This window comes from Oryctolagus cuniculus, chromosome 3, assembly GCF_051225735.1.
Source record: "Oryctolagus cuniculus isolate XC-2025 breed Fujian yellow rabbit chromosome 3, ASM5122573v1, whole genome shotgun sequence".
NCBI lineage: Eukaryota > Metazoa > Chordata > Mammalia > Lagomorpha > Leporidae > Oryctolagus > Oryctolagus cuniculus.
Window position 1 is genome coordinate 72957640 of NC_142869.1, and position 26651 is coordinate 72984290.

At 45.6% G+C, this 26651-nt stretch overlaps 1 protein-coding gene across 3 annotated transcripts in view; it reads left to right on the forward strand.

Moving 5' to 3' along the window:
- The window catches only part of STK39 (serine/threonine kinase 39), a 333872-nt gene that overhangs the window by 107352 nt on the left and 199869 nt on the right, over positions 1 to 26651 (forward strand). For all 3 annotated transcript variants that reach the window (XM_089328246.1, XM_051848536.3, XM_051848534.3), the window contains exons 6-8: positions 23651 to 23760; positions 24004 to 24105; positions 26115 to 26248. In XM_089328246.1, coding sequence (XP_089184372.1) covers positions 23651 to 23760; positions 24004 to 24105; positions 26115 to 26248 — 346 coding nt within the window. The remainder of the gene's footprint in view (positions 1 to 23650; positions 23761 to 24003; positions 24106 to 26114; positions 26249 to 26651) is intronic.

A 26651-nucleotide genomic window follows, 5' to 3' on the forward strand; every position in this document is an offset into this window, starting at 1 on the left:
TGCATTTTGCTGGTGTAATCCAAAAGGCCCAGGATAAAAAGTAGCCCTGGCCCTGTTAACTCTCATCTCACCCCACGTCCACCAAGGCCTGCCTTGGCGATCCTTTCAGGGGGCCCCGTCTCTCAATGGTGATGCTTCCTTCCCTGTACCGACTGTCCCTGCCATTGCAGGGTGCTCAGCCTTCTGGCATGCAGGCACCAAGGATGGTTGGCAGCACTTCCTACACCTCCTTTGCTAAAATTCACTGATCTGGCCTCTGTTGTTGAAGAATATTGAAGTTGGCTGCAAATGTTTAATCAGCCCATTCTGCTTCCTTTTGAGTTGGGCTGGACAGCATGTACATTTTCCTGTATAGATATAGGACCTTCACATACCTGGTTACTAGACCCACATCTATCATAGTCTCGAGTGTCAGTTTGTCTAGCAAATCTGAGGGCTTGAGGGTTATCTACAGAAGTGCATGAGTTCAGCAGAGAACAAACATCCAGCACAGAGAATGAGCTTTGCATGACCTTCTTACTCCATTGTTTGCCCCTGTCCAGGTGTTGGAGAACCTGTCAGAAGAGGTCCTGGCTTGTGTGATGAGCAGGAGGCTGACCTCAACCTCTGATCTGGGTTAGGTCGACCTAAGGGAACTTTGTATTTTGTTTTGTTTGTTTTTAAAGCATGGATGTCAGGTTTTGAAAGTGCAAATGAAAACAGGAAATTTGTCTCAAGTCAACTCTTTCTTCCCTGTTGAACAATAAGAGTGATTAATCTGGCCGGCGCCGTGGCTCAATAGGCTAATCCTCCACCTTGCGGCGCCGGCACACCGGGTTCTAGTCCCAGTCGGGGCGCCGGATTCTGTCCCGGTTGCCCCTCTTCCAGGCCAGCTCTCTGCTATGGCCAGGGAGTGCAGTGGAGGATGGCCCAGGTGCTTGGGCCCTGCACCCCATGGGAGACCAGGAAAAGCACCTGGCTCCTGGCTCCTGCCATCGGATCAGCGCGGTGCGCCGGCTGCAGCGGCGGCCATTGGAGGGTGAACCAATGGCAAAGGAAGACCTTTCTCTCTGTCTCTCTCTCTCACTGTCCACTCTGCCTGTCAAAAAAAAAAAAAAAAAAAAAAAAAAAAAAAAAAAAAAAGAGTGATTAATCTAAGACCCCCGGGAGGCGCCCTGTGTACCAGTTCAGCATAAAGGCTTCCGAATCCTGCGGCTGGTTTGATACCCACACAGTCAAACCACAGTTTCCCCTTCCCTGAATTGGTGGTCACAGTGCCTGACTTGGAGGCAGACACAGATTTCTCCTAAAGTAGCTGATCTGGGCCCCTGTGAGCACCACAAAGGTAGCAGCCACAAAGTATTTCTTTTCTTTTCTTTATTGAAAAATATTTACTGTTTGAAAGAGTTACAGAGAGAGGGAGAAGCACAGAAATCTTCTGTTCTCTAGCTTACTCCTTGCATGGCCACGACACCCCTGGAGGGGCCAGGCCGGAGCCAGAGCCAGGAGCTTCTTCTGGGACTCCTGCTTGGGCGGCAGGGGCCCAGGCACTTGGGCCATCTTCCACGGCTTTCCCAGGCCATTAGCCGGAGCTGGTTTGGAAGTGGAACAGCCGGGACACGAACTAGTGCCCATAGGAGATGCTGGCATTGGAGGTGGCTATGTTACAACCAAAAAGTATTTCTGTGTAAGAATTATTAATCTTTCTGAAATGATCCTAAAAGAAAAGGCCCAAATCTGTAAGACTTCAATTATTTCATATGACTTTTTACTTTTAAAGAGATACTTACATTTGCTTTGAACTTTGTATTTATAATTTTGTATTTAATTTAATAAGGGTGTTCCCAATTTTATGTAAGATTCATGTCCCTTGAAACCTGTATCCACCCCTTTTTATAGGGTTGCAAATAGGTAAATAAAGGTGTGAAATATTTATCACAATCACCAAAATGGACAGTGAACAGGAACAGGTAACTGAAGAAAATGAAAGGCGGCCCTTACTGAAAGTGAAAATGTGCTCCAACGCACTCCAGCAGAAATGTGCTGATTAAAACTGTTTGAAGATATTGTTTGTTACAAATCCAGAAGGTCAATGGTGTGCTGTTGTTTTGGCCTGTGGGAAATGGCATTTTCACACCTTGTTGGTAGTGGTGCAATATATTATACCCATTGTTGGGGAGAATCAAGTGGCATCTCTTAAACTGCCTTGTCCTAGCAATCGCGTGGAATGTCAGAGTGAGCTCACAGAAACCATTTGTGTGCATCTCCCCATTTCACTCTCAGTAACATCAAGCCCTCTGCTTGAGGTCAGCCACTGAGGGAGTATTTGCCCCTGGGAATGAGTAGGCCTATCAGCAGGGTTCTCTTTCTGAGCTGGTTGTTGATCATTTACTAGTGTTCTGCTGCTGCCACCTCCCTGCCAGGAATTTATCTTGCAACCATCCCTATGTATGTTTGGCATGAGCCATGCATGAAGTTATTTATGGGAGTATAGTTCATGCTAGTAAAATATTGGAAGCAACCAGGTGCCCTGGTTAAGTATGTGGTACATCCATGTTGTGGAATACCCACCAGCTGTTGTAGGGGATGGATACACTGGCAGGGAAAAAAAACCAACAGGCTGCAGGGTTAGGGGAATAAGACAAGATTGATAAATATATATATATGTATATATATGTATGCATGTATATGTGTATATATATATAAAATATGCTGTCTTTTGTGAATGAAATGTAGGGAAATAAAGGTATTTATTTCTGTGTTTTTCAAACATTTATTTGAAAGGTAGAGTGACAGAGGAGGGAGAAGCAGAGAGGGCAAAAAGAGAGAGCGGGAGGGAGAGATTGAGAACGGGAACAATATCTTCCATCTACTGGTTCATTCTGCAGATGCCCTCAACAGCTGGGGCTGGGCCAGGCTAAAGCCAGGAGCATGAAATTCCATCCTGATCTCCCACATGGGTGACAGGGGCCCAAGTACTTGGGTCATCTCCCACTGCCTTCCTATGTACTAAAGCAGGGAGCTAGATTAGAAGTGGAGCTGCCAGAACTCAAACCAGCACTCCCATATGAATTTTAGTATGTGAATTGTTTTTGTTTTAAATGATATTTTTGCCGTCCTAATAGAAAACAACACTTTTCATTAAAAAAAATTCAAGGCCAGAGTTATGGCATAGCAGGTAAGGCTGCCAGCTTCAACACCATTGTCCCTTATGGATGCCAGTTCATGTCCTGGCCGCTCTGCTTCCAATCCAGGTCCCTGCTAATGAATGGCCTGGGAAACACAGTGGAAAATGGCCCAAGTGCATGGGTCCCTGCCACCCATGTTGGGGACCTGGACAAAGCTCCTGGTTTCTGGCTGGTCCAGCCCTGGCCTTTGGGGCCATCCGTGGACTGAACTTGCAGATGGAAGATTTCTCTCTGTCTCTCCCTCTCTCTCTGTGACTCTGACTTCTAAATAAATACGTCTTTTTTTTTTTTTAATCAGTCACTCTATCATATGTATAAATTCCCTTTCTCAGAACTTTTCATCAGAAAACGGAAAATTTAAGGGCCCGTAAGACAGTCTTGCTGCCTCTTGCAGCTGACAAGTGTGGTGATAAAACTAAACTTGGGTTTGATTTATAACACAAGTTCTGTGGTAAATATATACCTTTCTGTTGACTGTGGATATAAAATCAGTCAGTAACATGTATCCAGTGCTTCTTGTGAGTCTGGCCAGGTTTCAAATGGAAATGCACACAATCCCTTCAGTCTTCACTACGACCCCGCTGTGCCACGATGCCCATTTTTCAGAGGTCCTAGCCTACAGAGAGGGGAGGTGGATTGCCCAGGTCACGTGGAGAGTAAGCAGTGGAACCAGCTGTCCAACTGACTCTGCAGCTTGTCTGTCCACATCTCAGGAACTTCCAGGAGGAGAAGGAGCAGCCTAAATCTGGATTGAACTGATTGCAGTTTTGGCCAGAACACTGGTAGCCATCGCCAACTCTCCTGTGTCTCTGCCCAAGTCGGTTCTACTTTGGGCCAGGGAACACAGTCGGCAGCTTCTTCCTCCTTGCTCTTTCAAGCTGAGATCGTGGCATCATCGGTGTGGTTTTAGGGGCTAGGAGAGGCAATCGTCTGAGGCAGCATCTGCTGTAGAGTTAAGCTCAGTAGAGACACTTCATTCCTTTCCAACTGCAGGTTTGATACGGTGAATTAAAACCTGAGGCCTGCCTGCTCAGGGTTTAAAAGAAAATGCTTTCCTTCTTAGTATCTGCTATGCTTAGGAGGCCTGTGTGTGACTCTGATAATAAACTTGGATAGCATGCCTTAGCAACAGTAATATGTTTTGCTACAATATGTGGTAGAAGGGGGCGTGGCAGTTTGAAAGTCATACTCTTCCCACGGCACAGGGCTTTATTTTCCAATTTGATGCACTGTCATACTGTCAGGAAGGGCTTGGTATTTTGTCTGGCAAGTGACTAAGCCTGTTTGTCCGGAATTAATGAGAGGCGCTATTTTAAGCAAACAAATTCATATGAAACAGGTCAGTTTGGGGTAGTCACTGCAAATCTGTTTATTCCAGAATTCTTTGAAATAGTGGCCATGCTTAGAAATGTTCACTTAAGAACATTTGATTTCTGAAGAACCTTCCAGAAACATACTGCTGTGTTAGATAAGGTGAATAGATTTCATGCCTATTTTCACCTACTTGCCTTTTAGGGGTATGTGTGTGTGCATGTATGTGCTCTGTTCTGAATATTGGTGTCCCCCTAACGTACATATGAAGAGGTGCTGGTATTTGGGGGTGATTGAGATTAGTGCCCTTATGAAGCGGGCCCCAGAACACTGCCTTGTCCTTGGTGTGATGATTTGAGGACACAGTGAGAAGGCCCATCTATAAACCAGAAAACAGATCTCCACCAGTGAGCCTGCTGCTGTCTTGATCTTGGACTTCCAGTCTCCTGAATTGTGAGAAGCACATTGCTGTTTACAAACGGCTCAGCCTAACATGTTTTGTTAGAGCAGCATGAATGACTAAGGCAGGGCTTATGTCTGTGAATATGAATTTCGCATCCCTGGTTTTTCATAATGTAGAAATCAAATCTGATGCTGAGCTAATGCAGTCTAGGACTCTAGCAAGGGACCAGCACACCCTATATCAGAGCCCACGCAGGTTTAGTGCATGCTACGCTGGTGTAACTTTGGGAAGCACCCCTGTATTCTGGATCACAGGTGGTAGCCTCATCAGCCTTGAATACATTTTTAGCTTCAGCCTTCATCTTGAACCCTGAATACTCCACCACCAATGCCTGCAAGAAAAAATGAAAGGAGACTTAATTTGTTTGCAGTAGTTAGATATTATCCTTAGGAGCCAGAGGAAGGTGTGGAAAGTTGTTGGGTTCTTGTACCCAGAGCTGCTAGGTTTTTACCTTTTCCTTCTGTGCTCTTGGATCCTGATCAAGTGCTCTTCAGTGGGGAGGAATTAAGGGTTCAGGAATTATTTCCTATGTTGTGGGGAGCAAAGGCTGCCCTGGGCAAAGTGATGTGGCCGCCTGGTCTGTGCTGGGGACAACCTGTGACGGCTTTTGGAGAGCTCTGAATGTGCCTGAGGCACATGAATCAGGAAGAGGATACCAGCAGGTATAGGAAGCACCTTGGAGCAGGGAAGGGGCTCTGACGCCAGATACCTGTGCTTGGAGTGTGGACCACATTTACCTACCTGTGCCTCATTTGCACCTCTGTACTAAGACAGTGTTAGAGCCTTAGGGGAGTTGGCAACACATTTCATTTTACTGCATTTGTACCGAAGTGGGGGTGGTGCCCTTTAATCATTTCCTTCTTGAGCCATCACCGGAGGCCCCAGCAAGGTGGGAGGCTTCTGGCACTCCGCCCCAACTCCTACCATGCTGTTTTGCCCTGCTTTCCCCTTTTTGTGCCCCGTCTATTTCCCCAGTGTTACCAGAATGAGGAATCTGTAAGGGAAACCTGACTCTGTCATCCCCTGGCCTGAAGTTCAACACTGTCGCGGCTGGATCGCAGTCCCAGCTCCTTGATGATGGCAGAGCAAGGACCTGCCACTTTTCTCCATTTCTTCCTCAGCGCTTTCTGCTTTCACCTGGCTGATTACTACTCTTTGATGTCTCCATCCAGGCCATTCCTTCCCTGAACAGCCCTTTCTGATCCTTTTCTCTGTGCCCCTCCCCTCTGTGGGGTAAGCAGTCTTCCCCGATGGTTTGTTTGAAAGTATCCCATGCATACCCCTAATAGATAGTCTGTGACACTGTCCTGAAATTGGGGCCTCCTTTGTCCTCCTACTTCTAGACTGTACACTCCTCAGAGGAAGAAGTTATGTGTCGTTCCCCTCCACATCCCTAGATTGTGCCCGACACGCAGCAGGTGTTCAGAACTTTTGGTCAACCTGATGTGACAGGAGGCTGGTGAGACAGCCTGTTTCATCAGCAGGCTATGCAAGAATGCTTGTGTGGTGTGTCAGTGGCACGGGTGCAGCTGAAAGTTCATGTAAGTAAGACTTAGTGGTTGGGCCACTGGGCTTAGGACCGAAGCTTACTGTGCAAGGTGGCCCCAGGGGCCAGAACCCAAGATGGCGTTCAGGGCATAGGTGGTGCCACAGACAAGACTGTGCCGTTTTACTAACAATGTTACTGGCTGAACAGAGAGGAAGTTGAGGATATTTAAGATAATTGGGTATGTATGAGGAGTCTTCACAAAGTTCATGGAAATTACATCCTATTTAAAAAGCTGTGCATAAGATTTCAAAAAAATTTTGTAACAAACTTTATCTTTTAATTCTAGTTTCCCACACTGTTTTTTTAAATGGAAGAAAACACATTTACTTTAAAGATTTAATTATTTGATAAGCAGAGTTACAGACAGAGAGGGAAAAGGAGAAAGAGAGAGGCAGAGACAGAGAGGAGAGGTCTTCCATCCACTGGTTCATGCTCCAGATGGCTGCAATGGCTGCAGCTGGACCAATTCATAGCCAAGAGCCAGGAGCTTCTTCCAGGTCTTCCACGTGGGTGCAGGGGTTCAAGCACTTGGGCCAGCATCCATTTCTTTCCCAGGTACATTAGCAGGGAGCTGGATTGGAAGTGGAATGGCTGGGACTCAAACTGGCGCCATGGGCGGCAGTTTTACTTGCTATGCCATAGTGCCAGCTCCAACACATTTACTTTTAAGAAAATTATTTGAGAGGCAGACACGGAGCTACTATTTGCTGGTTCACTCACTAAGTAGCCACAAGGGCTAGGGGGCTCGGGCTTGAGCCAAGAGCTATAAAGCAATCCAGGTCTCCCATGTGGGTGTCAGGAACCCAGTTACTTGAGTCATTGCCACTGCCTTTCAGAGTACGCGTTGGCAAGAGGCTGGAGTCAGGAGCTGGAGCCGGGAATCAAACCTGGGCACTTCAGCACTCCTAGGAAAATTCTGAAATGCCCATAATGTTACACATTTTTAAGGTGGAATATAAAGTGGTTTTTAAATTTATACTTTTTACTAGAGAGAGAGGGAAAGAAGATATTCCATCTACTATCCTACTCCCCAGATGCCCAGAGGTCCCTGGCTGGGGCCAAACCGGGGAGCCAGGAACTCAACCCAGGTCTCCCTTGTGGGTAGAGGAATCCAGTTACATGGCCACCACCACTGCTTCCCAGCAGCTGCCTTCTTAGGAAGATGGAATCAGGAGCCAGAGGTCAGTGCTAAGCCCAGGCACTGTGACTTGGTGTGCAGGCATCTTAACCACTAGACCCACAGCCCCTGATGAGCAGTTTGCACCTCTGGCTGTGGGCAAGTTCTGCCTAAGCCAGCTAACAGATTATTAACAGAGTTCAGGTCGAGGGAAGCAGAGTACACCCAGAAAACAGAGTACCATATAAATTAAAATCTTTTTCAGATCTTGGCAAATAGTAGCATTTGGTCCACCTCTCTCATGAACTGGGTGTGCCATGAGGTCTGGAGGCTTAGCTCTCCATTCCTTCTGTGTACCAATGGTGAGAAACACGTGGGGGATGTAAGCAGCTTTCCATTCTTTAGCAACTGCTGGCGGTTGTTTGAGCAGTAACGTAATGGAGTGCTACTGGGCAAACCCGGCAGAGGAGAAGTCAGGCTGTCTGCACTGCTGGAATATTCCTGCAGCTGTGCACGGTTCGCTGCCTGGGAGCCAGGGGTGAGCCCAGGGAAGTGCCCAGGAAGGCATGAGGCTCATGGGACGTGGTCTCCCTCTCTGCACGCCTTCCTTCTTTTAAGGACCTGAATGTCATCATTAAGCTGAATCCCATGGGTCACCCCAAACCTCTGAGGTCTGGATACAATAACAGTTTTTCTACCGAAAGCAGAGCAATTTAACTCAGTTCTTTGCGTGTGTGTGTGTGTGTGTGTGTGTGTGTAAAATAGCAGAACCTCTGTTTGTTAAGACTCTCCTTTCCTGATGAAAAGGTAAACCCGAGGTATTTGGGTTCAGTGTGTCTCAAGAGATTGGTTGACAGATACCTAGTGAGCATTTGCTCTGTCCCAGGCACTTGGTGGAAAGCAGTGGCGACTTCCTGTCTGTTGTCATGGAGCTTATCGTGCAGGGCAGGCCGCATTAGATAACTATGAAAATTTAGCTTCACAACTGTGTCAGTATGGAGGGAAATGCATATGTTTAGGGAAACTTTAGTTAGTGACTTTAGGATTAGTTTAATAGGTTGTGCTGGATTTATATCCTAACCATGTGTTTTGAATAGTGATGGTTTTGGGGCAGCCGCATGGCCCAGCAGTTAAGATGCCCACTGAGACGCCTGCATCCCTTTCACGGTGCTTGGGTTTGTTGTCTGGCCGTGCCTCCTAACTCGGGCTTCCTGCCCTTTTGGACTCTGGGGAACGGCAGTGATGAATTTTCACGATGGCTTCCTAAAAAGTCCTCTTCTCCTGCTCTTGTCCCGCTGTGCTCTGCTGTCTCCATAGCCTCCAGAGTAATGCTATGAAACTGCTGTGACCAGGCCTTTACCCAAAGCCATCGGGTGCCTTCCCGTCTCAGCATCAAAGTCAAAATCTCTGAGGTGGCTCAGGTGGCCTTATAAGACATGGGCCCCCTGTGATCCCGTTGAGCTCATCTCTGCTTTTTCCCTTCCCCCTACTCCAGGCAGGCAGGCAGGCAGGCCTCTCTGGCTTGTATGTGTCTGCCGCAGGGTCTTTGCATGGGCTGTTCCCTCGGCTTGGAATATTCTTCTCCTTACCGCATTCAGATCTTAGCTGGAGTGTTGGCATCAGTGACACATACATGGCCATCCTGAAACTGTAAAGCGTAGCTTCCTCTCCCCTTATTTCCCATTCTCTGCTGTTTTCCTCTGTGTGCCTTGGTTCACTCTGTATGTTAGTGGCTCACAAGGCGTGCTCCTGGACTGTGATGAAAATGCATATTCTTGTGCTCCGCTACCCTGGGTCTGCTGAATCAAAGGCGAAGCAGGGCCCAGCACTCCCTTTTAAGAAGCCCTATGGTGATTCTGATGCATGCCAAAGCCTGAGCACTCCTGCTGAATATTGTATTTATTAATTTTGCTTTTACCTGTACTTAACTTTCCCTTGCTCCTGCACTTACTTAAAGGTCAGCTCCACTAGGGGCTGGCGTTGTGGCATAGCTGGTGAAGCCACCTGTGACGCCGGCATCACATATGAGCATGGGTCCGAGTCCCTGTTGCTCCACTTCCAATCCAGCTCTCTGCTAATGTGCTTGGGAAAGTAATGGAGGATGGCCCGAGTTCTCGGCCCCCTGGACTCTCGTGGAAGACCCAGAAGAAACTCCTGACTCCTGGCTTCCGTCTGGCCCAGCCCTCCCTCCTCCCTCTCTCTCTCTCTCTCTCTCCATCTCTTTGTAACTCTGCCTTTCAAATAAATAAAGTTAAAAAAAAAAATGTCTACCCCACAAAGGCAGGACTTTTTGTTCTGTAGTCAATCCTTGTGCTCAGAACTGAACAGAGCACTGAGAGCCGGGTAAGTGAGTAGTGAATGAGTTGTGACTCCACAGTGATTTAGGATTGACAGAGTCCCGAGCAGCAGAATTAATGTGTGATCATCATAGCTGAGTGGCCGTTCAGTGTTGGTGTTTTAAACATGAGGTCTTCCGTATGGCAGATTTGAAAACTTACAGATTTCCTTGAAGATCATGTTATCCTCAACTAATCCTTCCTGGAACTTTGTGAATTGTTTCTTTAAATACTAACAGCAACTGGAGTTGTTTTATTTTAGTCGTCTTCCACAGGGACTGTCTCTTTAAAATAGACAGATGGGCTGCTGTGGTTTAGTAGTGGCTTCTGTTAGTAGAGCTAGTTAAGTGGAGATTTGTATGAAAAAGGCCACCTGCGGAGACATAAATATTACATTGGAAATTTAGACTCCTTAATAATTGATCTAAGTGGCTTGTGCCTCTTTGTGGGTATGTTCAGCCAGGAGAGCCTGTTGACTGCAGAAGCATGCCTTTGGGGCCAGTGTTGTGGTGCAGTGGGTTAAGCCATGGCTTGCAGTGCCAGTGTCCAATATGGGTGCCAGTTTGAGTCCCTGCTGTTCCACTTCCAATCCAGCTCCCTGCTGATGTGCCCAGGGAAAGCAGTGGAGAATGGCCCAAGTGCTTGGGTGTCTGCACCCACTTAGGAGACCTGGAAGAAGATCCTGGCTTTGGCCTGGCCCAGCTCTGGTCGTTGTGACCGTTTGGGGGAATGAAACAATGGATGAAAGATTCTCCCTTCCCCTCCCCTCCCCTCCCCTCCCCTCTTAAATTAATAAATATTTTTTAAAAAGCCTGCCTTTGGCCGTGGACATGATAATACGGTATCAGTACTTACTTGGTGCTCCCCTTGCAGCTCTTCTGTGAGCTGAGCAGACGGAGGTCATCATAGGTGAAGACCCTGAGATCTGCTGTGTACTCGTGGGCTTGTTTAAGGTCACTGTGAAGGTTGTAAAGGCAGAAAACTCTCATCTTTTTAGCCTTGGCGCACAGTCCTTGCCATGAGGCTCCTGCTGCCCCTGCCTCCCAGCCTCCTATGTGATTTTTTACTTCCATGCTTTGTGACAGTTCAGCTGCCCTGGGGTTCGGTTCTTTGGCTGTACAGTAAGGAAGATTGACACGCTGTTCTCTGAGGACCTGTCTTGCATCAAATGTTTGACCAGCCCTTCATCAGCTGCCATCGCCCTGCTTCCAAGCATTTGAACTAGAGGTTGATCTTGGGCGAGGAAGAGAGATTAAGCCAAGTGTCTGTCTTTTGGCTACTTTTACCAGAGCATCTTAAAATATTCCTCCTACCCATTAGGGAGCCAGGGAAGAAAGGATTTTTTTTTATTTGGGGATTATCTGTACTTTTCCTTTGTTCACTGTGATTATCATATGAAAATATTTCAAAAGGTTAATGGAGAAAATGGAATTAAAAGATAATTCATGGGGCCAGCATTGTGGCACAGTTGGTTAAGCTGCCACTTGCAACACCGTTATCACATATTGGAGTGCCTCTTTGAGTCCTGGCTGTTCTGCTTCTTATTCAGCTTCCTGCCAATGTCCCTGGAAAGCAGCAGACGTTGGCCCAAGTGCTTGAGCTCCTGCTACCTACCTGGGGTTCCTGGGTTCTGGATTCAGCTTGGCCCATTACTGCCATTGTGGCCATTTGTGTCTCTCTATCCCTGTTTCTCTGCCTTTCAAATAACTAAATAAATAGATATTTTAAAAAGATACTTTTTTTTTCTGCTTAGTACAGAGTTGACTACTAGGGAGCCCCCTTGGTCATGGGTATCCTTGACCTGAGAAAACTGGTTGTTCCCAGGACCTTTAGCACAGCCGCTGTGGTCCTGTATTCCTGGCTCTCCTGCCATCTGCTGCTGCATCTCCAGGAGTGACCTCTGGCTGCACTTCTGCCTGTGAAGTCTGGCCTGCTTTGGCGGAAGTGTTCTGTGGCTCTGACATAGATGCACCGATTATCTGCAATTTGCTGTTGTTTTAAGTCGATGCTCTCCTTCACTGCTCTCGCTAATTGACTGTATCAGTCAACTGAGCTGTAAGCCAATGTGATTTGACATCTGCTAGCACTTATTCTTTTATCTTTTTGTCCCTTTTAAGCTCCAGTTGTCTTGATTTTGAGAATAGTTGTGGGATTGGGAAAGAGGAGGTAGCTGGTATAGCCCTGCATTTCAATCAAGAATCCTCCTGTTGTGTTTTTCTAACATTTTTTTCTGTGTCATTGTGAATTAAGCTTGATTTCTTTGGGTAAAGTACAGTTGAGTGCTAAGTATATCTCCCTTGTTAAAAAAAATAGCTCATTGGAAGGAAGTGTGATGGTATGAGGCCCAATCATGGAGAAGGCTTGCCTCTTTGTGTTTCTTTTATTTTTATTGGTGAAACTACACCTTTAATGAATTAAAAGGTGTTGTCTTCTGATTCCTTCTCTCAAAATCAGAAAAGGCTGTGAAGTTGTTGCTCTCTGATGTTTGAAAGGTCAGGATTGCCTCCCCTCCGTTAATAGTTAGAATGTGGATTTGTCTAGATCAGCTGCTAAGTGACTCTAGTGCCCAGGCTTGGGAAATGCTGCAGGATGGAGTTTTCCACCTCTGAATGCCTTGGACACCATGCTGTGGATGGGTGCCACAGACTTTAGAGCCAAAGAAGACAAATGAGCACCATTTGCATGCAAGCAGGAACAAATAGAAGTGAAAACCAGCAGCCCTGTTGGGGGCAAGGGTATCACAGGACTCACTTGGGTTGTGTCTGGCTCCTTGTGGGTTCCAGAGTCGCCCCTGAGCAGGATAGGTGGGTGGTCTGTCGCATTCTGTAGTAGGAGGTATGTGAGTAACTGGTTGCTAGTAGCAGATAAAGTATTATTGTGGCTTGAGTCCACACATGTGGACCTTTGAAGTTTGGATCCCAAAGTCATAAGGTGATGGTCCTAACAGGGTGTAATCCTGTTATGGTGTCTAGGTGATGGATCTAGCGACAGATCTTTAGGCCACTGTGGGCATGTCCTCTGCATGTAGTTTTTGTCTTGTGCCATGGTACCTCTGGTGAGCAGCTGTTACTGGTGGGCCTACTATATAATAAAGTAATAAGTATTATAATTGTAAATTATTTTATCTGATTAAAAATAGGTGTTTTATGAAAAATCTGACATTTCCCTAGAGGTGTGCCATGTGGATGAATTTGTTTGTCCTGCTGGGTATATGAGCTACATTTGAGTATGCCTGAGGTAGAAAGTTGCCTGTGGGGTGTGGTTACACTCATATTAAATCTCATGAAATACATGACTGTGCATGCACACATACATTTTTCCTGCTATTCTGTCTGCATTACTTCAGTTCTTTTTCATCCCTGAGGTGAAAGAGGGAAGCTGGTCGGGCACTTAGGTCTTCCTGTCATACTGACTCAGCCATACACGTGCTCAGAAGCTCCTCTACCTGCAGCATGCATTGAGCCATCAGGGGGGTCTTGCCACAGTGCAGACTCTGGGTCAGCAACTCTGGAATAGGAACCGAGATTCTAAATTTTTCTTTTTAAAATATCTACCCATTTGAAAGGCAAAGTGACAAAGAGAGAGGACAGACAGACAGGCAGAGAGAGGTCTTCTATATATTGGTTCATTCCTCAAATGGCTACAACAGCCAGGAGCGTGGAACTCTGGGTCTTCCACATGGGTGGTAGGGGCCTACCCCATGGGACTTCTTCCACTGCTTTCCCAGGTGCACTAACAGGGAGTTAGATCAGAAGTGGAGCAGCTGGGCCTTGAACTAGCACTCTGATATGGTTTGTCTGCGTGATGAGTGACAGCTTAACCTGCTGCGCCACAACACCAGCCCTTTTTTCCTTTTGAAGATTTACTTGAAATTCCACATTTTTTAGAGACTCCCAGATGAGGATGAGGATTGTGGTCTGTGGACCCCACTTTGGGTAGCAAGGGTCTAGACCAGAACATTGAAAGTACATCTCTCTCCTGCTTTCCTAGAAATGACTTGTTCTTGCTATTGGAGGTTTATGTAAGAGTAGCCGCAAATAGCAACTATTAGCAAAAAAGTAAATCAAACTCTTCTTACAGCATGTTTTTTCCTCCCTACTGAGACACCTCTGCATTTATTTGTTTTGATTTGGACCCCAGGCATTAAAAGCTGTGCTTAATACTGGAGCTGTCTTAAAACCGAAAATTGCGCTGTATGCTAAACTGCTTTCTTGCTGATTTTTACCAAATCCTTTTGCGAACTGCAGTGACTTTGACCTCTGATGCAGTAGCCAGCCCAGAGCAGTCAGGAAGTGCACAGACACACGGCTGGACTGCAGAAAGACAGCAGACTGTAAGAGTTAAACAGCCTTTGGGTACAGTCACAGAGTACTTGTCTGACGAGAGAGAGTAAGCAACAAAGGCATTTAGTTATCTCACAAAACAAGAAGTGTGGGGCAGTGAGTTTCAGGGTTGGTGGAGAGGCCTGGGGACACCACAGAGGTCGTGGACTCTTGCCTGCTGTCCCTCTGCACCCTCAGGGTGTTGGACAGCACCTGCTTCATGGGCTTCTCTCACCCCCTGCGTCTTGCCTCCACAAGGCCATCCCCAAAGAGGAAGGAGAGCTGCAAGCGATGGAGTCTGGTGGGGTGGTGGGGTGGTGCTTTTATTTAGGAGGAAGCCTTCCCACAAGAGCCGCCCTGTATTCCCCTGAGATCTCGTAATCCAAGACTAGGTGAGACTGTCAGACCATTCACCAGTGAAGGGAGCCAACCACCATGATTGGCTTAGATCTGGAAGAGTAATTCCCCTGGGCCTGGCAATCAGAACCAAGGTTTTGGTAGAAAAGAGTAGGGCATGGATGCTGGGTAGTGAAACAGCAGTGTGTGCCACAGGACTCGTGTTATTGAGAACCTTCCACAGTTCCTGCACCAAGAAGTCAGTTAGCAGAGAATGCGATGGGAATTACCTTGCGGTCTGTGTGATTCCAGAGTGCAGTCCTGTGGACTCCTTGTTCCCACTGTGTCCTCACCTTGAGGTCTGTCCTGGCATCACTGCAGGAGACTCACTGGACGTGGTCAGGACCGTTTGCCTCTGAATGGGGTCTGCATATACAAGACCATGTTTGGCCCCATCACAGTTTCACATTCATGAGCATGCTGAAATATCATAACAACAGTGAGAAAACTGCTCCTGTGAGCAAAGTGTATAATTTCATTCCAGTGAGGGCTGGCAGCTGCTGGTCTGGTACTCGCCACATCCGGGTGTGGCCTCCTGGGCTCTGTGCTCTGATTCCTGCCCTGGGATGAGCTGAGTGGCACACAAGTAACTAGAGGTGCAATACCCACCTGGAGGACTTGAGGTGTTCTGCTCTGCTTCCTCCAACTCATCACAGCCTGAGGCTGTTTCTGGTCCTGAGTTGCAGGGTTTCCCAGCAGGCTATCGAGGGGACACTTCCCCTCCCACTGTTTCCACTCAGATTTGGCTCTCAGTGCCCAGAGATCCAGTGACATGTGGAGGATGGCCAGGCCCTAGGAAAGTGATAAGTCACTCTCATTTAATTTAGTTAGCTTACTTAGGCTTTAAAAGGATTTATTTATTTATTTGGAGGGCAGAGTGACACACAGAGAGACAGACAAGAGAGAGATCGTCCATCATAATTCATTCCCCTAAATATCTGCAAAAGCCAGGCCCAGGCCAGGCTGAAGCCAGGAGCCAGGAAGTTTAAGATGGTCTCTCACAGGGGTGGCAGGGACCCAAGTACTGCCTCCAAGGTGCATTAGCTGAAAGCTGGATGGGAAACAGAGCTGGCACTTGATTGCAGGCACTCTGATATGGGATGCAGACTCCCCCAGCAGAGGCTTAACCTGCGCCACAATGCCCACCCTACTCCTCTTTCATTTAAACACACACACACACACACACACACAAATGGAAAAGTGATAGAAAAGGCTGGGTTCGATCCACGATAAAATTGCAATAAAACTGAGAAATGGTGATTTGGTCAGTTAAAGAAACCAAAGGCACCTGTTAAAGAAGAAAATGATTGGATAAGCATTGCCAGGAGGTGGAAACCATGCTTCCACAGAGCTGCTGAATTATGGCCTGCAATGGACTTCCAGGTTCTCAAATGCCCTGGGGTGGGGGTGGGGGGGTGAGGGATTTGGCACTTGAGGAAGGTGCCTGTGGGTGGGATGAGCTGGCTGGATTGCAGTGAGAAGAGACCCGCGTCTGGTTCTCCAGCTGCTGAAAAGAAGCCTTGAGCCTCCCTGGTTTGCGCTTCTCTTCTCTGACCTGGGATTTAGCAGCAGAAAGCAGGGACCTTTTCTGAGTGTGGTTCATTGATCCATTGGCACGTTTCCTCTGTTGATGTGGTTCAGGTCCTGTAGTTGTAATTCCATCTAAATTCACACATTTTCCCGTGCTAGCTCTCATTAGATGGCCAGGACTGCATCTAGATCAAAACCCTGTAAGCTCGTAGTGTGTAAACACTGTCATGCGCACCTGCTATGTGCTGAATGAATGTAAGTGGGTTGTGGCACCACTGACACACGTCTTAATGCACCAGCTGTGAAAGGAATGAAACACCTTGTTGGCGCAAAGCCTCCTCTATTCTTTTCCTAACAGAGTTTAGAAAACATTTCCTCTGTTTTATGCCCCTTTGTAATGCAGCTTTGCATCATTTCAGTCATAGAGTCCTTTGTATCCCATCCGGTCCGTCACACTCCGGTGGTGGAGCAGTTTGGGGAAACCTGTGACTCTGGAAGGCCTAAGCGTGTTCCTGAGTATCTGGAAGAACATTTGCATTTTGCCAGTGAAGTCTTGAGAGTCTCTCATGAGGAAAAAACCAATCACAACAGCAGAACTGGGGATCAAACCACATTATCAAGGGATCGTTTTGATGATACAAATGTGACACCTAGTACTCACCAGGGCACCTCGAGCTGGTTTTCCTGTGTTGAGCAGTGAGAACCTAATTTTTGCTTGGGGACAAGCTGAGGAGTAGTGGAACATTAATATCACTTTTCTAGTTTGCATTTCCTTTTCCATAAAGAAAACAGCCAAAAAGAAGGCTGAGGCTGCCTAACTGACTGTCTTTGAAAGAGGATGGATCTCTTGGAGGCCCTCAGCAGCTTGCTCCGTGTTCCTGGGCAAGTCATTTAATATTCCTCCCTCTCCTCCTCTTCAGTTTCAATATCCGTTATGTTATCTTGTTTTTGCAAGGATTTCTGTTACCCTCTGTCATTTCTAGAGTCTCCATTCACACACAAACCCTGTCAATTGGACTCCTAGGTCATGGCTGTGATCTTCCTGCTTCCAGTCTTCCCCCATTACTGACCTCCCTTGCATGGCTTCTGTCTCCAAATTTTTTTTCCCTCAAGGAGAGAGAGACAGACAGACAGACAGACTCACACTGCATCAAACCCCCTACCAGCCACCTGGAGCAGAGAAAGGACTAGTATCTCATATCCCATTGTGAATGCATTGTGGGAAGTGGGAACTATGAAACGCTGACTCCATTGCTCTCTAACCAAATGTTGAATTGACCTAAGCCAGTTTTCCCCTTGTCCACCTCTGGTTCCTTTTCAAAGGCAATGGCATATGTTATGGAAGTTTGAGGTAGCTGACGACTGGCAGCTTGCACACAGCCTTGCTCCCAATTTAAAAGAAATCAAGTTTCAGACCAAATTTTTTTCAAATTTTATTTATTTTCATCGTATTTGAAAGACAGAAAGAGGAGAGGGGAAGGGGGGTGGAGGACAAGGGAGGAGAGGCGGGGGAGGGGAGGGGAGGGAACAGAGATCTTCCATCCACTGGGATGGAAGTCTACATTGGGATTTAGTCTACACTTGGGCTTGAGCAGATTGTTGTGTTCTGTTCCTAGAAAAGTGGGATGTACATCTGAAATACATAGTCATATGCTACATAAATCTTTGTACTCTAAAACCATTTTCACTAGTGGAAGCCTGTTTCTGACAACTATGTGCTGCTTAGCAGGTCGCTATTTTCCCGGAAAAGCAATCCATTCTGGACATTTACCTGCATTATAATGCCCATACTTAAATATGGGTCATGGAAATCCTTGTAGTAGCTGCCCCTAGCATCTTGGAGCGGGTGCCAGCAGAAACCCCAGCACCAGGCATTCTTGGTTAAGATGTCGGCTGACCACCTGGGTTGTAGTATCCTAAACCTAACATCACAGGGCGTATGTTGAAATATTTCAAGTAAATTTTGGCTGTCACAGCAACATAGTTGGTAGATGAGTTTTGCTGACCAAGTTAGGCAGGGAGAATTGCTTTTATGTTTTTGTTTTTGTAAATGAATTTGTTGTCAACAGCAACAAAAAAGGGAACTCTTTTTTTTTTTTTTTTTTTTTTTGTTAAATCAAGATCCTGGTGTTTGGCTTCTCTGGGAAAACTGGGAGATCCAACAGCACCTGCTGCTTATTCCTGTAGGGCACTTCTTTGCACGGCTGCATTGCTGAAGCCTGCTTGAGGCCTGCAGGCTGAGCACTCCCTGATGTCTCCCAGCGCTGAGAGTGCCAGCCAAGCGCCCCTGTAACTCACTGCAGCTCTGCTGTGGGTTTACAGGACCCTCTGCCCTCTTTTCTGCCTGACCCCGGTGGGTATTTGAGTTCTCGACCTTCTCAGCTGTCGGGCAGTTTTTCTTCTTGACTCCACACTTGCGCTGCTCTCCTTCTGTATCTTGGCTTGGAATTTGTCTCGTGTTGCACTTCCCCACCCCAACCCTAACCTCACTTTTAAGACCAGGTGCAAGGCCCACTCTGGCTACAGTCTTTTTATGACCATTCCACTCCTAGCTCCTTTGCTTCTACACAGACAACGTGGTGTTTGATTTTATGTCTTGTTCTGTTTGCTGTGCCTCATGTCCTGTCTGACCAAGATGGTCGTATTTTATTTTTTTAAGATTTTTTTTTTATTTCTTTGAAAGGCAAGGTTAGAGATAGGAGGAGAGAGAGAGTGCTCGAGAGAGAGAGAGGTCTTCCATCCACTGGTTCACTCTCCAAATGGCTGCAATAGCCAGGGCTGAGCCAGGAGCCAGGAGCTTCTTTCAGATTTCCCACGTGGATGGCAGGGCCCCAAGCACTTGAGCCATCTTCCTCTGCTTTCTCAGGCATATTAGCGGAGTGCTGGATCAGAAGTGGAGCAGCCGGCTATCAAACTGGTGTCCATATGGGATGCTGGTGTTGCAGGTGGAGGCTTAACCTGCCACGCCACAACACTGGCTGCCATGGTCATATTCTTAAGGCTTAAGATCAAGAATCATACTCTTTGGGGCTGGTTTTGTGGCATTGTGGGTAAAACTGTCACCTGCGATGCTGGCATCCCATATGGGCACCCATTTGTGTCCCATGAATTGGCTGTTACAGCAATCTTCTGATGGAAGATATTTCTCTCTCTTTCTCTGTCTCCCCGTCTTCCTGTAACTCTAACTTTCAAATAAATAAATCCTAAAAAAAAGAATTGTTCCCTCCTGTTTTATGTCTACTCCTGGAAAATGTTAATGCTCATCTCCTCAGTCTATTGCCTCGCTGATTAAAAAGCAGAGAACTGTGACTCACTGCTCCTTGTAACAATTATTGTTAGAAATTTTTACGTGAGGAGACTTCAGAAAGTCCATGGAGAAATGGAATGAAAAGATAAGTATATTTGATGCAAGGTTTTTAAAAGCCATGTGTGGTTTTCTTCATAAGATACATTTTACATGACTTTCTTGAAGATCCCTTGTATATGGTAAAAAGGAGTTGGAAAGTATGAAATATTTGATTAATATACCTAAATAAGAAGTCTGATGAGGAAACAGATGCCCACAAGGGTTAGGAACCTTGGCAGAAGTCCCACAGTTGGGAGACGGTCTCCATTTTGTCCTGACCACCATATGTCCAGCCCTTGCCTGCCCATGCAGGATGTTTTCTGATATATCTGCTATTCTCAAAATCAGGTAACTATTCCTCAAAATGCTGCAGCTCCTCATCAATGCTTAAAATTTACATATCAAGATAAGCCAAGGATGAAAGTTACTTTAATTCTGCATATGGGGTAGGCATTGTGGTGCAGCAGGTTAAGCAGCCACTTGGGATCTACACATCCTGTATCACAGTGCCATGGATTGAGCCCCACCTCCGCTTGTGTTCTAGCTTCCTGATAATGAGCCTGGGGACCTGGCTCAACTGCTTGGGTCCCTACTACTCATGTAGGAGTTCCAGATGGAGTTCCTAGTTCATAGTTTTGGCCTGGCCTACCTCCAGCTGTTACAGGAATTTGGGGAGTGAATCAGTAGGTGGAAGATCTCTCTGTGTATCTATCTGTTCAGCCTTCAAATAACTCAAATAAGTTGAAAAAAATTTTATCTGACAAATCAGGCAAATGAGGTGCTGAATGAACATCAGACTGTTCACGGAGAGGGTGCCCATGATGCTTCTGTCCTTGACGAGAGCATGCAGAATTCTGTCTGCTGACAGGGGAGGGGACAGAGTGCCTGGATGACAACGTCCCCACAGGAGAGGCTCAAGTGTTGGTGGAGCCTGGGGACACAGAGTGAGTAGTTGAGTGGGGCTGCAGCACAACGTCTCAATGCAGGAGCAGTGTTAGATGAGGCAGGAGGGGTAGGGGCGGGTAGGCGTTTGTACGTTGGTGTGTTGGGCTGAGGAATTTTGATTTCATCCTGAGGGGACCAGGTGCCTTTATGGACTTTTAGGGTGTAACTTTGAGTCCTGGCTCTGGGAAAGTAGGGAAGTTGGAGCTTCAGAAGCTGCTGCAAGAATCTTGGCAAGAAGTCCTGGTGGCTTAAAGGGAGGCAGTGGCCATGGACAAGGACAGATGTCGATGGACTCTCAAGGTGTGAGCGATTTCAGCTACTAGGATGACAGCATCCTGTGGTGATTCTCAGAGGTGGGAAGTTGGTCTGGGCTGCTGAATGTGTAGCCTTCAAGTCCATGTTGCCCGGGAAGTGTTCGTGGTTCTGACTCCAGTGTGTCTGGCCCCATTCCAGTTGGCTGTATTCGTACGTCTGGGAGACAAGGGTGGCTTCCCTCCTGTGTTCCACTGTGCTGTGTAGGCTGTGTCCAGAAAATACACCAGCTTTCCTATTTGTAGAAGCACACTCTGTACTTTGGTCAAAATGTTACCCTTCCTTGGTGCATATAAATCTTTATGTATACACGTTAGCCACACATAGGAGCAAATTATGTGTTTATTCTGTAGACAGAAGGGTGAGTGGATGTTAGGATTGGTGTTTTTTGCAGTTTTTTTTTTCCTGAGTCTTAAAGACATGTAACCATCTGTTGATGACTTTACAGTGAATGTTCTAAGTGGAGGCTATAAATAAAAACAGGAATCATGAAATGTACATTGAAGGGGCATTGTCAATACAGAATTGCTATTCTATGTCTTTCTCAGTTGTTTTTCAGCTTTTAAAATGTCTACTGTAAGCAGATAGTGTTTTTAAAGTGTCGAAAAAATATGTAATGTTAACGATGGGCTTTTCTGTTGCTTATAGTTTATGAAATGACTTTTATGGTGCAGGGTTGCTTCAAGAAAGAGTCTGTTGTTTTCCTTAAAGTAGCTGTTACCTATATCCGTAATTATAGATGATATGCATTTATGTATTATCACATTGTGAAATCATTTTAATAAAAATGGAATACTGGATTTTTTTGGTAAACTTGCTTTCAGAAGTATAAATTGAAATTAATATTTTTGAAAGCCACATTGTTTTCCTCTGGCCAGATATAGTAGATGCTTGTAAACCTTTCAGTTCTCCTGAGTCCTCTGTTAGAGAATGATTGTTATTTTTTTCTCATCCATAGGGAGACTGACTGATTCCAGAGATTTCTGTTCATAAAGCTTCAGTTTTTTTTTTTTAAATATCCTTATTTTTTATTTGAAAAACAGAGTAAGAGAGAGAGGGAGAGACAGAGAGAGAGAGAGAGATCTTCTATCCATTTGTCTACTCCCTAGATGCAAACAACTGGGGCTGGGGCAGGTGGAAGCCAGGAACCTGGAACTCTATGTGGGTGGCAGGGACCCAAGTACTTGAGCTACTATGTGTTTTCTTCCCAGGCAGCAAGGGAAGCTGGACAGAACGTGGAGTAGCCAGGACTGGAACCAGCACTCTGATGTGGGATGCCAGGATTGCATGCATTAATGGCTTAACCCATTGCACTGCAGTGTCTACTACAAACTTCTGTTTTATGAGTTTATAAGAATTGTGAGAGTTTTACAATTGGACTCATGCATGCGAATTAAATCACATAGCAATTCCTCAAAACACATTTTTTTCTACATACTAACATGAGACTAGCTATTGGAAACTAAGTCTCTATTTGCCAATTTTGATTTATTTTTCTTGTAGTTGAAATCCTGTTGAGAGCTGAGTAAATTCAAATGTAAACAAAATTAGAGTCAACATATTTCCACTGTGGGAACCAGTTAGTATGTTATTAAGTCACACAATTGCATAACCTGATCTTGTAGGCCTAAAGCAAATACTGACATGTTTTGATTTTGGCGTGTAATTGGGTTGTTCTTTGGTAATTGCTGTCAGCCTGTCAGTCAAACAAAGGGACCAGCAAAGGAGCATGACTTCCTGTCAAGGTCGGGGGCTCACACTGGATGATGTGGTGGCATTTTGAGGTGTTGACTACCCCTTTTCATCAGTGACTACCAGCTGATTGTCCTGTGGTTCTTGACTTGGCTTTTACCAATAAATGCACGAGTCCTGAGGAATTGGTGCTGGAAACTCTTCACTTTTTAAAGCCTTTATTTACAAGTGTAATCAGGATTTCATGCATTAATAAGCACTTGGTGTTGCCTTCTCTACTCTCAGATACAAAGGTAATCCTTGCATATATACCTGTATGCATATACAGTATACCTAATTAATTATACCTAATTAATTAATCTTCCTACATCATGAGCTTCTAGCAAATGAGGTGTTAAGAATCATTGTGTCTAATTTTCAAACCACACCATCTGCACTTAAGAAAATTATCCAGGAAGCAGACATCAGAAAGAAAACAGTCTTTGCTGACGGAGCTCTTCCTTTGTGTTGATTGTTGCCTGTGGACAAACCCAGGCGTGTTGGCTGTCTGTTCCTGGGTGTATGGGTTTGCCATTATGATTTTGGCTCAGGTGTTAGCACTATTTAAGCAAGGACTTGGGAATGTGAAAGACAGCTATTATTCATCTTTTATTAAAAATAATTCTCCCTCCAAACGTTGACAACCTGGGATTATAAAGGCTAGAAAAAATAATGATAATAAAAGAAAAGTATATAAAGGAACCATGCTGCATGCTAGCTTGACTGCCTCCAGTGGAGTTCTTGTAATTGGTTTTCTAACATGACTCTTAGCTAAAAGCCAAGACCCTTTATATTTAGGGCTTTGGGAATGTGTATGTTCATAATGTCATTGAAGTAAAACACTTTATATTCAATTATGGCTTTTGATAACTTTTAGTCGAAAATATAAATTGTCTGCTAAACTTTTGGTCTGGGGTACCGGCTCATTACCTGTCATGGCATTCTCCACAGCATGGGGGATGGCAGGTGGCAGGGCCATCCCTGCGAATGGCTGGAGGAGCTCCGTGGAGCTGTTTATATCAATTCATCACCACTTCAAGACCTACCCAGAGGAGATATATTCAGAAAGCCAGGGTTTGTAAGCAATCATGTCTTACATAAAATGTTTTTTTTTTTCCTTTTCAGATTTTGGGGTAAGTGCATTCTTAGCAACTGGGGGTGATGTTACCCGGAATAAAGTCAGAAAAACATTTGTTGGAACCCCATGTTGGATGGCCCCTGAAGTCATGGAACAGGTAAAAGAAAAAAAGTGACATTTGCATTGACATAGCACGTAGTGGGTAGTTTTTATTACATTAACATTTAACTTACATTGCAGGAGAATGTATCATGTAAGTAACATTTAGTTCCCAATCACTAGCCCTTAGCAACAATTGTGGCAGTTGTGTTTAAACAGCTCTGGGTTTTGGACACAACGTGTACTTGTGATGTTGACATGCCTGCTGTCTAACTGTGGTTCTTGCTGGTTTCTTTCCTAGGTGAGAGGCTATGACTTCAAGGCTGACATGTGGAGTTTTGGAATAACTGCCATTGAACTAGCAACAGGAGCGGCGCCGTATCACAAATATCCTCCTATGAAAGTAATTACCATTGCAAACAATATGTCCCGTTTGAAATGCGATTGGCTGGGGTTGGTGCTCTCGTTCTTGTGAGGATGGCCATTTCTCTCTGAGACCGAAGGAGCATTCCTGGAGGCCTGCAGCCTGGTTGCATGCTGCCTGGTTTTCTCAGTGGGCAGAATAGGACAGAAGGAGCACAGCTCCAGCTTTGCAGCTTGCTTTGCATTCTTGCCCCAGAGTTGCAGCAAGAATGTGATCAGATTGGTTGATAGCTAAGGCAGATGGCCCCAGGTGCCCGAAGAAATCTGAGAACAGATCATAGTGTTGTCACTTGTGCAGGTGGATCTCCCGGGTTTTCAGGCCTCTTCATCTTGTAAGTGTTCTGGGGCGTTTTCCCCCTGCCCTCTTGGTGCAGTCTTGCTTGGCTCAGCAGTGCAACGGAGCCAGTGTTTCTAGGAAGTCACTTATGCTGTGGATGCTTTGGCTTTGAGATTCTTTTAACTTACCTACCTACCTCTTTCTCTGAGTGCTAAGGTGGGGATATCAGGCCTGATTTACCTTAATGGATAATGATGATGAAAGAATTCAGTGGAAAGTAGGAATGTATTCTATAAAGAATATCATTTGTGAGTATTTCATGGCCATTGGATGAATTTAGGAGGATTTTAAAAAAACAGACAATAAAAAGTTAAGCCATTTTTAAGAAAATGATACATTCTTATTGTAGAAAATTTGCAAGTACAGATAAGAATAATGAAGAAAAAGAATCATCAGTACTTTGGTCAGCTACAGTCTCTATTAAGATTTTAGTGTAGTAGTTCATTTCATTGTTTTTCTCTATATATTAATCAATCTGTTTTTTTTGACATAGTTAAAATGTGAGCGTGCATGTGCCTGTTATGTTTGGGTATGTGTGTGTTCTTATGCATATGCACATATCTGATTTTGTTATAGAAAGTTTAAAGTTGAGATAAAAATAATTGAAGAGGACTTTTTGAGAGAAAGCCCTGACGGGACTCTGAACACTTTTCGTTCTATCCAATTTTTGTTTCCTTTCTTTCTCCACTTCTGACCATTTCTTACCTGGACCCTAACTCCTGGAAATGGCAGGCTGCAGTCCTCTCGGACCTTGCTCCCGAGCTCGCCTTCCTCCCACTTTTATCCTCCACCATCATCCTCTACAAGACAACAGTGTGTTGCTTCCATCCATCATCTATTCACATATCTGAAAGTGTTTGAAAAGGGACTTGACATGCATAGCATTTGCATAAAATAGGGCTGCTTTATGCATTAAGAAGGTGTATTCATTTTATAGACCAATAGTTTGCCACCCATTCTACATTTTTTGAAGCAGATAATTTTGATGTTAGTGTGAAAGCGTGGAATTTTTCTCTCTTTGATTTGAAGTTGTATTTTATTTTGTTTTGTCCAAAAGCAGCATGGCCTTTTATCTAATTATAATTTTTAGCAACTCAATTATATTCTGGCTGTCTTTCAGCATCTTGCTGTCTGAACTTCGCCAAGGTTTTTAGCAGTCTCCTATTTGTTTTCCCAGGCCTTTTTCTAAAAAAAGGAAATCATGTTAGCTCCTGGGATGTCGCGGTTTTATTTTGGGGTTGGTAATGTGTTGCAGGAGCCTGGAGCACAGGCAGTGCCTGCTCATGAGTGCTGCCCTGGCCCTCTCTGTCTCTCCCGCCTGTGCCCCCTTTCCCACTGAGTCTGTGCTGCAGCGACGTGCGCCTCCAGGCCCTGGGAGAGCCACTTCCCTGGGAGCTGACGTCCAGCTCTCTCTGGGAGATCCTACACAGAGCACATTTTGTGAGCTCTGGGAGTGGGATAAGAACAAGGTTATAGGGCACATGAAAGGCGTCGTGAAGGGAAATGGATATTTTCAACATGTACGCTAACATCATGGGAAAGCACTGTGGTACTGCACCCAGGGCAGTCTCTGATGTCTGCGCAACACTGAATGGCCTCTCCCAGCAGTGGCTGTACTGAGATTCTGGCTTCACGTTTATTCCCTGCCACAGGTGTTAATGTTGACTCTGCAAAATGATCCGCCCACTTTAGAAACCGGAGTAGAGGATAAAGAAATGATGAAAAAGTACGGCAAGTCTTTTAGAAAATTACTTTCACTGTGTCTTCAGAAAGATCCTTCCAAAAGGTATGTCACCCTTCCTGGATGAGCTGATGCCCTGGTTTGAGTCCTGACAAAGCTGTGTTTGTGGATGGGGAAAGGTTGTGTGAGGACACTGGAAAGGTACCTCTAGTCTCGGGGCGGGGTTGGGGGAGCCCTGCCCTGTCCTCCTGTGATTTCAGAGACAGCATGGTTCCACGAGGTAGAGGTGGGAGTGGAGGGTGAGGGGGAGTCAGAGGAAAATTTTTGTGTTAATAAGATTCGCTGTGCTTGTTAGGTGTGGGCTCCATCGTGCAAGGAAATGAAGTAAAACAGAAATCAAAAGAAATTGGCAGCGCTGCTTTCAGAGGCGCTGTGTAGGTTGAGCTGACCTCTCAGCATTTGAATATCCTGCTAGCTCCAGTCCAAACCAGGCAGAACTATTGAATTT